The following is a 9,909-nucleotide window of genomic DNA, read 5'->3' as shown; positions in this document are numbered from 1 at the left end:
TATTTAGCATTCTCTAGACGTTCGTGAGTTTGTGACTCCAGTTCTTGGGTAGAGTTGTATTGAACTTCCGCATTGTTTTCCGTTTATTTATATTTAAGACTTCCGCTTTTCTATTAAATGTTTCGTTGTTTTTATTAATGTCGAGGTTTGCTAAAAGAGATAATAAATAGTTGGTTTGCGTAACTCCTAATAGTAGGCTCTATCACGACTCCCGAGGGTGGGAAATCCGGGTCGTGATAGTTTTTTTTAGATAATTTAGCTATGATTGTGCTTGGGCTTGAGTTTCACGCCTTTGAGTTCAGGTTTGGGCTGGGTTCCGAATGGATTCAGGGTCAATTTGACCCATAACCCGTTTTGGGTTCAGGGGGTAATAACAGTGTTCTAAAAGGGTAATTTGGGTAATTGAAATGGGGAATCTTTTGTAACAAGAAAGGGAAGCTTCTAGAAAGCTGGGGAAGGCGTTTATTTTGTAATTCTGATATGTGAACTGAGGCTATTTGAGCAAAATCAAAAATTGAATAAGGACTCCTAAGCTAAAATCAGAATTTGAAAAGGGCCTAAGGTGCAAAAACTGAGACTTGGTTGCTGCCCTACTTCCTTGCCTATAAAGGCATCTCTTCCTTGCATTTCAAGGAGACCTTAGAGATTTTAAGAGAGAAAAATCCAGAAAAACTCAAAAACGGCTAGAAAATATCAGAAAACTACTGTTTCATTAAGCTTTTGCCTTGAATTTTGAGGTTTTAAATTTCTGAAGCAATTCTCTGAATCATGTGGGGTTAAAATGGACCGAGCTTTGGGTTTCAAAAGTTTGGGTTGAAGATTTGCTTTGGTAGTGCTTTGGGACTGTTTTCACCTCATTTTCTATTTGAAATTGGTTGTTGGTGTTAAACCCTGTTGTGCTGCTGCTGTTGTTGATTTCTGCTTTTCCTCTGCTGATCCCTCATTTTTCTTTCCCTATTTCAATCTCCAGGTACACACCTCTGATTTTAGGCATGTAAAAAATAGCTCATGAAGTGTTTTGATGAAGATATATGAAGATTATGTTCTCTTTTTGTTAGATGTTCTTTTCTTTAGTTTCTTTCTCAGCTAGTTATGTTAATTTCTTTGGCTCAGCATGCTCAATGTGAAGTTACGTTTAAGGATTCTGAGTACTATGTTGGAATTGTAATGGAGTTATTGTTAGATTTGCTGATTTCCATTTACTCGGTTCTCTAGGTTTTGTTACTGATAGAGGAGTCAATTGGTTTTAGATCCCTGATATGTTTATGAATTCAAATTACAGGACTATGTGGTTAATTACAAAGCTGCTATAGTTGAAATTGAGCATGTATGTGAAAGGGGATTGGGGAAAATTTATCATGTTAAAGTGCATCAGGTTTACTGCTGGTATAGACTCAAATTCGAGTATGCTTCTCTGATTTTGGGCCTGGGCATTATCAGGGCTTTTAAGTTTGGATCGAGCTTGGTTTTTATACCTCACATGTTTAAGTTCACTTATGCACAAATCTGGATTTTGATTTATTGATTTCAGTAGCACGTTAGTTTGGTGTTGCCTATGTTCACACATGAGTTCTTAAGTGTGTAAAGGATTGTGAGCAGAAGTTGAGTTTAAAATCAAATTTGAAGGTTCATGAGTTTGTTTTAATGCTTGCACTCGTTTTTCTCAGAAAATTTTAAGGCCGTGTAGTTTTGTTAAATGGTGGGATTCGAAATGGGATCCTATGATCTACTGAAGTGGCTTGCTCCCCAACTTGGGCTCTCATTTGAGCCAGTGCGATTTGGCTTTAAGAATTACCGGTACAGGACAGCTTTGCACTTCACAGGCTGTTGGGCCTCACGCCTAGCCCAAGCCCCCCTTTGAACCTTCAGCTCTTCGTCTTTCTTAAAGTAATTCAGGCAGTAGTATAATTCTGACTCCTTAATTGTTCAAATAATCAAACTTCTTAAGTTAAGGGAGGCGCGCCATGTTAGATAACACAAATAATTATGGCCCTCCGAATTTTAGTTTGAATACCCTTTAAAATGGAATTGAGGTGCGCCGTGCCAAATAAAATCTCAAATGCGTGGCCCTCACTTAATTATTTCTTTTAAAATCCTTAGAATTCGAGGCGTGCCATTTAGGAAATTTCCATGGCCCTCCCAAAGTTAACAACACGTAGTTGCTTCAGGCGCGTCATTTTAATAATATTACCTTCTTAAACTCGGATGTGCATTTCATGTGACCCAAATCCAAATCTTAACAATGTTAGATAGAATTGTGTCGTGGACCGCGGGTGCATTTCATGTGACGTGGTTCAAGACGTGTTTTAGATAACGTTGAATCTTCCTAAAATTAATTAAAAGCGGTTAATAAGTTAAAATAGACCATAGGCTAAAACATGTATTAAAATCAGATAATAAGCCAATTATAATAGTTTAAGCGACCGTGCTAGAACCACGGAACCCGGGAATGCCTAACACCTTCTCCCGGGTTAACAGAATTCATTACTTAGAATTTCTGGTTTGCAGACTTCAAAAGGAAAGTCGATTTTCCTCGATTTGGGATTTTAAAATAAACTGGTGACTTGGGACACCAAATAAACTATCCCAAGTGGTGACTCTGAATTGAATAAATAATCTCATTTCGAATAATGTCACTTATAGTGGAAAAACTCCCTTATATCACCTTCAGGGTGTATAAAAAGGAGGTGTGACAATACATAAGGAGCAATAAAGAGGGAGAAAGCAGAGCCGCGATCGCCAGGCAGCTACCTTGCTAACTCCAATGACAACTGCCACCAAGCTCAGAAAATACCTGAATCTGCACATAAGGTGCAGGGAGTAAAATNGGCGAGAACACGTGCTTCCTCTTCTATCGTGCAGCAGCCCCGAGCCCCCAGCAGCAGTTCCTACAAGGGGCAGAGGGCGAGGCCAAGGCCGTGCTAGGGGCCGAGGCGGGGGCAGAGCTCAGCCCCGAGCAGCAGTCCCAGAGGTGGAGCCTCATGTTGATTATGATGAGGAGGTTCCAGCCCCAGCAGCTCCGGTGGGCCCAGCTCAGGTCCCTGAGGGGTTCATAGCCACCCCAGTTCTTCAGGACGCTTTGGTCAGATTGGTAGGCTTTGTGGAGAGCGTCACTAGAGCGGGTTTGCTTCCAGTAGCACCAGCCACTTCTCAGGCTGGAGGAGGAGTTCAGACTCCTGCTACACATACTCCGGAGCAGGTAGCTCCCAGGCTCAGGTTCTAGTGGTTCAGCCAGTTGTGGCAGTCCAGCCGGGTATTGTGACTCAGACCGGCGATGGAGCGGCTATGTCAGCAGATGCTTTGTGGAGACTGGATAGGTTCACCAAGCTCTTCACCACCACATTCAGCGGTGCTTCTTCAGAGGACCCCCAGGATTTCTTATATAGCTGCCATGAGGTTCTTCGGACTCTGGGTATTGTGGAGACCAATGGGGTCGACTTCGCCACCTTTCGTCTATCTGGATCCGCCAAGACTTGGTGGAGGGACTATTGTTTAGCCAGACCAGCAGGGTCGCCATCTCTGGCTGGGGACCAGTTTGCAGAGTTGTTCTTGGAGAAGTTTCTCCCCGTTACTCAGCGAGATGCTCTTCGTAGGCAGTTTGAGCGCCTTCAGCAGGGCTCTATGACAGTCACACAGTATGAGACCCGATTCATTGATCTAGCTCGCCATGCTATTGTTATACTCCCCACCGAGAGAGAGAGGGTGCGGAGGTTTATTGAGGGATTGATTCAGTCGATCCGTCTCCAGATGGCTATGGGAGCCGGGAGTGAGATTTCTTTTCAGGAGGCGGCCAATGCGGCCCGTAGAGTTGAGATGGCTCTTGCACGGGGAGGTGGTCATGGGTCAGATAAGAGGCCCCGTCATGCAGGTAGATTCAGTGGTACCTCGTCTGGAGGTAGAGATTCTTATGGTAGAGGCCATCCTCCGAGGCCCTTTCAGTCAGCTCACCAGGTCTCTCATGGTTCTTCAAGCGGTAGTGGTTCTCAGCCGCATTATTCTAATCAGCAGTCTTTCAGTGCACCACCAGCTCCCATCAGTGCACCGCCACTTCAGAGTTTCCGGGGAAAACATTCAGGTCGACAGGGTCAGCAGCCGAGGGCTTGTTACGGTTGTGGTGACCCGAGTCACATTGTCAGATTTTGCCCTCGAGCTTCGGGTAGTTCCCAGCAGCAGGGTCCTTGCCCCATCATTCAGGCACCAGGTGATCCACAGGCCGCCCAGCCAGCTAGACGCGGGGGTAGAGGTCATAGAGGTGGAGGTAGGGATCGTAGAGGTGGAGCTCGGACCGCCAAAGGTTGAGGCCAGCCAGCAGCCGACCGTTCCAGGGATGTGGTTCAGGGAGGTGGGGCCCAGCCCCGGTGTTATGCTCTTCCAGCCAGGCCAGAGGCTGAGTCTTCAGATGCAGTTATAACAGCTACTATTCTGGTCTGTGATAGAGATGCTTCAGTGCTATTTGACCCCGGGTCTACGCATTCGTATGTGTCATCCTATTTTGCACCACACTTGGTCATGCCTAGTGATGCTTTGAGTATTCCTGTTTATGTATCTACACCGGTGGGTGATTCTATTGTGGTCGACCGAGTGCATTGATCTTGTGTGGTAGTGTTTCAGGGTCTTGAGACCCGTGTTGATTTATTGCTCTTAGACATGGTGGATTTCGATGTTATATTAGGGATGGATTGGTTGTCCCCGTATCATGCTATCTTAGATTGTCACGCCAAGACCGTGACCTTGGCTTTGCCAGATTTGCCAGGTTTTGAGTGGGACCCCAGGGCGTACCACCCCCAGAGTTATTTCATATGTGAAGGCCCGACGCATGGTCGAGAAGGGGTGTTTAGCTTATCTGGTGTATGTTCGCGATTCCAGCACAGAGGTCCCTTCTATTGATTCTGTTCCTATTGTTTGGGAGTTCCCCGAGGTTTTCCCTTCAGACCTGCCGGGTATGCCGCCCGACAGGGATATTGATTTTTGTATTAATCTGGCTCCGAGCACTCAGCCCATTTCCATTCCGTCGTATCGCTTGGCCCCGCCAGAGTTGAAAGAGTTAAAGGATCAGTTGCAGGATTTGCTTGTGAAGGGTTTCATTAGACCCAGCGCTTCGCCTTGGGGTGCGCCGATGTTATTTGTGAAGAAAAAGGATGGTTCGATGAGGATGTGCATTGATTACCGGCAGTTGAACAAGGTAACGATAAAGAACAAGTATCCACTGCCGAGGATTAACGATTTGTTCGACCAGCTTCAGGGCGCGAAGGTGTTTTCAAAGATAGACTTGAGATCTGGCTACCACCAGTTGAGGATTAGGGCATCCGATGTCCCTAAGACAGCATTCCGCACTCGGTATGGGCATTATGAGTTTTTGGTCATGTCATTTGGGTTGACCAATGCCCCAGCAGCATTTATGGAGTTGATGAACCGAGTGTTCAGGCCTTATTTGGACTTGTTCGTGATAGTTTTCATTGATGATATTCTGATATACTCCCGCAGTCAGGAGGAGCACGAGCAGCACCTTAGAGTGGTTCTTCAGACTCTGAGGGATAGTCAGTTATATGCCAAGTTCTCCAAGTGTGAGTTCTGGCTGAATTCAGTAGCGTTTCTGGGTCACGTTGTATCAGCAGAGGGTATTCAGGTGGACCCGAAGAAGATTGAGGCAGTCAAGAACTGGCCTCGACTAGCTTCAGCTATAGAGATTCGGAGTTTCTTGGGGTTGGCAGGCTACTACAGACGGTTCGTGGAGGGATTTTCATCTATTGCAGCCCCGATGACCAGATTGACCCAGAAGGGTGCCCAGTTCAGATGGTCGTATGAGTGTGAGGCGAGCTTTTAGAAGCTCAAGACAGCTCTGACTACGGCACCGGTGTTGGTTTTGCCCACAGGTTCAGGGCCTTATACAGTCTATTGTGATGCTTCCCGTATTGGGCTTGGTGCAGTATTGATGCAGGATGGCAGAGTCATAGCCTATGCTTCGAGGAAGTTGAAGATCCACGAGAAGAATTATCTGGTTCATGATCTAGAGTTGGCAGCCATTGTTCATGCTTTGAAGATTTGGAGGCATTATCCATATGGTGTGACGTGTGAGGTGTACACTGATCACAAGAGTCTTCAGTACTTGTTCAAGCAAAAGAAGTTGAATTTGAGGCAGAGGAGGTGGTTGGAGTTGCTGAAAGATTATGATGTTACTATCTTGTACCACCCGGGGAAGGCCAATGTGGTGGCCGATGCATTGAGTAGGAAGTTCGCCAGCATGGGTAGTCTTGCTTATATCCCGGCCAGCCAGAGGCCGCTTTCTTTGGATGTTCAGGCTTTGGCCAATCGATTTGTGAGGTTGGACATCTCTAAGCCTAGCCGAGTGTTAGCTTACACGGTTGCTCGTTCTTCATTATTGGAGTGTATCCGTGATCGGCAGTTCGATGATCCCCATTTGTGTGTCCTGAGAGACACGATGCAGCGTGGAAGTGCTAAGAAGGTGACCTTAGATGATGATGGTGTCTTGAGACTGCAGGGGCGAGTTTGTGTGCCCAATGTTGATGGGATTAGAGAGTTGATCTTAGCGGAGGCCCATAGCTCCCGGTGTTCTATTCACCCGGGCGCCGCGAAGATGTATCAGGATCTGAGGCAGCACTATTGGTAGCGTAGAATGAAGAAAGATATTGTTGCATATGTGGCTCGATGTTTGAACTGTCAGCAGGTTAAGTATGAGCATCAGAGGCCTGGTGGGTTGTTTCAAAGGATTGAGCTTCCCGAGTGGAAGTGGGAGAGGATTACTATGGATTTTGTTACTGGACTCCCGTTGACCCGGAAGAAGTTTGATGCGATTTGGGTCATTGTTGATAGGCTGACCAAGTCAGCACATTTTGTTCCTGTTGCAACCACTTATTCATCCGAGAGGTTAGCCGAGATCTACATCAGAGAGATTGTTCGCCTTCATGGGGTGCCGGTATCTATCATTTCGNATAAGGTGCAGGGAGTAAAATGAGTACTGCCAACTCAGTGAGTAATAATCATAACTAAAGTCTGAATGGTAAGAAATCACGAAAAGAGCATCAACATGCTGTATAGAAGCAGTTTCAAAATCCAGTAGAAAGCAATGAAGCTATAAGGAAAACAGTGAGGAAATATCAACAAAGATCCCCGAAGGGTCCAAATAGTTGGCACGAAGCCCAAATACGGCATGCAGCCCAAATAATGATGATAACAAATAGATTTCAGTCAAATACGCGATAAAATCATCAATCGGGACGGACCAAGTCACAGTCCCCAATAGTGCACGACCCCACGCTTGTCATCAAGCGTGTGCCTCACCTCAATATAGCACTACAATGTGCGATCCGGGGTTTCAAACCCTCAGAACATCATTTACAATCATTACTCACCTCGAACCGGCTTATCTCTAGCCCGCGAAACCTTTTCCCTTGAATTGGCCTCCACGCACGTCGAATCTATCCAAAATCAGAACGAGGACGTCAAAATATGCCAAGGGAACAAAGCCCAAGCGAAAACAATCAATAAAGGGCACAAATCCCAAAATTAGCAAAACCTGAGCCCCGGCCCACTTCTCGAAACTCAGAAATTTTTACATCAATAGATTCCTTATCTCCCCACGAGTTCATACATATCAAAAGTGTTCAAATCCGACCCCAAATGGTCCTTCAAATCCCAAATCAAAAGTCCAATTCCTCAAGCCCTAGTTCTTCAATTTTTTTGGCTTAGTTTTCATGATTTTCTAGGTGGAATTCACATAATAATCGAGTTTTAAGTTCGAAAATCTTACCTCTCAACGATTCCTCTTGAATCCCTCTTCAATCCCCTTCAAACATCTCCCAAAATGGCCAACTATGGAGGAAATAAACCTCAAAATCGCGGACAAGACGAGTTAAAAACATTCTGCCCAGGTCTGACTTTCCTTCTTCGCGAACGCAATCAACCCCTCGCGTTCGCGAAGCACGAACTTACGTTGACCAACTTTTGCTCTACACGAACGCGACATGACAGCCACGAACGCGATGCCTTGATCAGACCACTCTTCGCGAATGCGCCCACCATTACGCGAACCCGATGAACATTTGACCTCAAACCACAGCTGACCCAATTCCTCTACGCGATCGTGAAGTACTTCTCGCGAACGCGATTCACAAATTCCCAGCCCTCCGCGAACGCGAAGCCCTTCACGCGAATGCGAAGGCTTAAATCCTTGCCTTCCTCAACTGCCCTCTTCGCGAACGCGAGGCTCCACTCGCGAACGTGAAGGGTAAAATCCTTGCAACAGCTGAACAGATTTTCTGCAACTTCCTTAACCCAAAAATGATCTGATTGACCACCCAAAATTCACCCGAGGCCCCCGGGACCTCAACCAAAGGCACCAACATATCCTAAAACCTTATTCAAACTTGTTCCAATCATCGAACCACCTCAAACAACATCAAATCACCCAAAACACATCGGATTCAAGCCTAAGTTTTCTAAAACCTTCCGAAATACGCTTTTGATCTAAAATCCAACCAAACCACTTCCGAATAACCTAAAATTTTGCACACACATCCTAAATGCCACAACGGAACTACTGCAACTTTCAGAATTCCATTCCGACCTCTATATCAAAATCTCACCTAACAACCAAAAAACGCCGAAATCTCAATTTCGCCAATTCAAGCCTAAACCTTCCACGGACTTCCAAAATGCATTCCGATCACGCTCCCAAGTCTCAATTCACCTACCGGAGCTATCCTAATCATAAAAATTCCGATCCAAAATCATATACAAACAAGTCAAATTTTGGTCAAACCTTTCAAATTTCAAGCTTCAAACTGAGAACTGTTCTTCCAAATTTATTCCGATTAACCTGAAACCAAAATCAACGATTTACATAAGTCATAATGCACCACATGGGGCAAGTCATGCCCGGTAACTGACGAACAAAGTGTAAAAGCTCAAAACGACCGGTCGGGTCGTTACATGAAGCAACATAGTTTTCATACACCTTATGAGAAAAAAGAAAAAGAGTAGTTGATTGTTTCTGAATATCAAGGTCCCACTTCTTACTTTATTCTTTTCGAATTTTGGAGAAATTATGATTGTTCATTGTCTTATATTTTTCTAATTAAGTGATGATGCTTATTAATTTTGTAATAAGAAATATATAACTGTAACGACCCAAAGGGGTCATCACCTATTTTCTCATTCATTCCGTGCTTCCGAGGCCTCAAAAACCTCATTCAGGGTTGCCTCGATTTGCGTGCGCAGTCCGGGCGCGTAGCCGGAAAGCTTAAATATGAATTCCGTGTGAAAAATGCTAAATTTTTTTATTAATATGAATATATTTGACTTCGGTCAACATTTTGGGTGAACGGACCCGGACCCGTCCGTAGAAAAATATGGGACTCGAGCGTATGCCCGGAATCGGATTCCGATGTTCCAAGCCTGAGAAATGATATTTTGAGTAAAACTGTTTTTTTCTGAAATTATCAAGGGAACTGGAAATGAAATTTGATTAAAAGACTGTGGTATTGGGCCTGTATTTTGGTTCTGGCACCCGGTACATGTCTTATATATGATATATGCGCTTTCTGTAAAGTTTTGTTGAAATCGGACGTCGTTTGACGTGTTTCGAACATAAAATAGAAAATTGATGTTTTATGAAATTTGGGAAGAATTCATGAGTTTTGAGGCTTGATCCGTTGATTTTGATGTATTTTGGCGATTTGATCGCACGGGTAAGTCCGTAGGGTGTTTTTGGAGTTATGTGTATGTTTGGTTTGGAGCCCAGAGGGCTCGGGTGAGTTTTGAGTAGGCCCCGGGAGGTCTTAGACTTAGAAATAACAGATGTTGCAGGTTTAGGGAGTTGTAGGCTCCAGCGCGCCCGCGGTCGCCTTAGCACGGTCCGCGGTGCGTGCTGCGCGGACGGGGTCGCCTTAG

The 9,909-nt window shown here is 45.1% G+C and overlaps 1 protein-coding gene across 1 annotated transcript; it reads left to right on the top strand.

The window, feature by feature from the left end:
• LOC109237254 (RNA-directed DNA polymerase homolog) lies at window positions 5,153–8,184 on the top strand. The gene is made up of 2 exons (XM_019403540.1): window positions 5,153–5,597; window positions 8,078–8,184. Exons 1-2 carry the CDS (start codon window positions 5,153–5,155, stop codon window positions 8,182–8,184), a joined length of 552 nt encoding a protein of 183 aa, XP_019259085.1.

This window comes from Nicotiana attenuata, chromosome 1, assembly GCF_001879085.1.
Source record: "Nicotiana attenuata strain UT chromosome 1, NIATTr2, whole genome shotgun sequence".
Classification (NCBI taxonomy): Eukaryota; Viridiplantae; Streptophyta; class Magnoliopsida; order Solanales; family Solanaceae; genus Nicotiana; species Nicotiana attenuata.
Note: the sequence above shows the minus strand (reverse complement) of the source record. Positions and strands in the feature narration are given on the sequence as shown.

Coding starts and splice junctions, on each gene's coding strand:
- LOC109237254 (XM_019403540.1), top strand. CDS start 5,153: ATGTGCATTGATTACCGGCAGTTGAACAAGGTAACGATAAAGAACAAG. Junction 5,598..8,077: donor GAATTCAGTAGCGTTTCTGG/GTCACGTTGTAT, acceptor CTCAAACCACAG/CTGACCCAATTCCTCTACGC.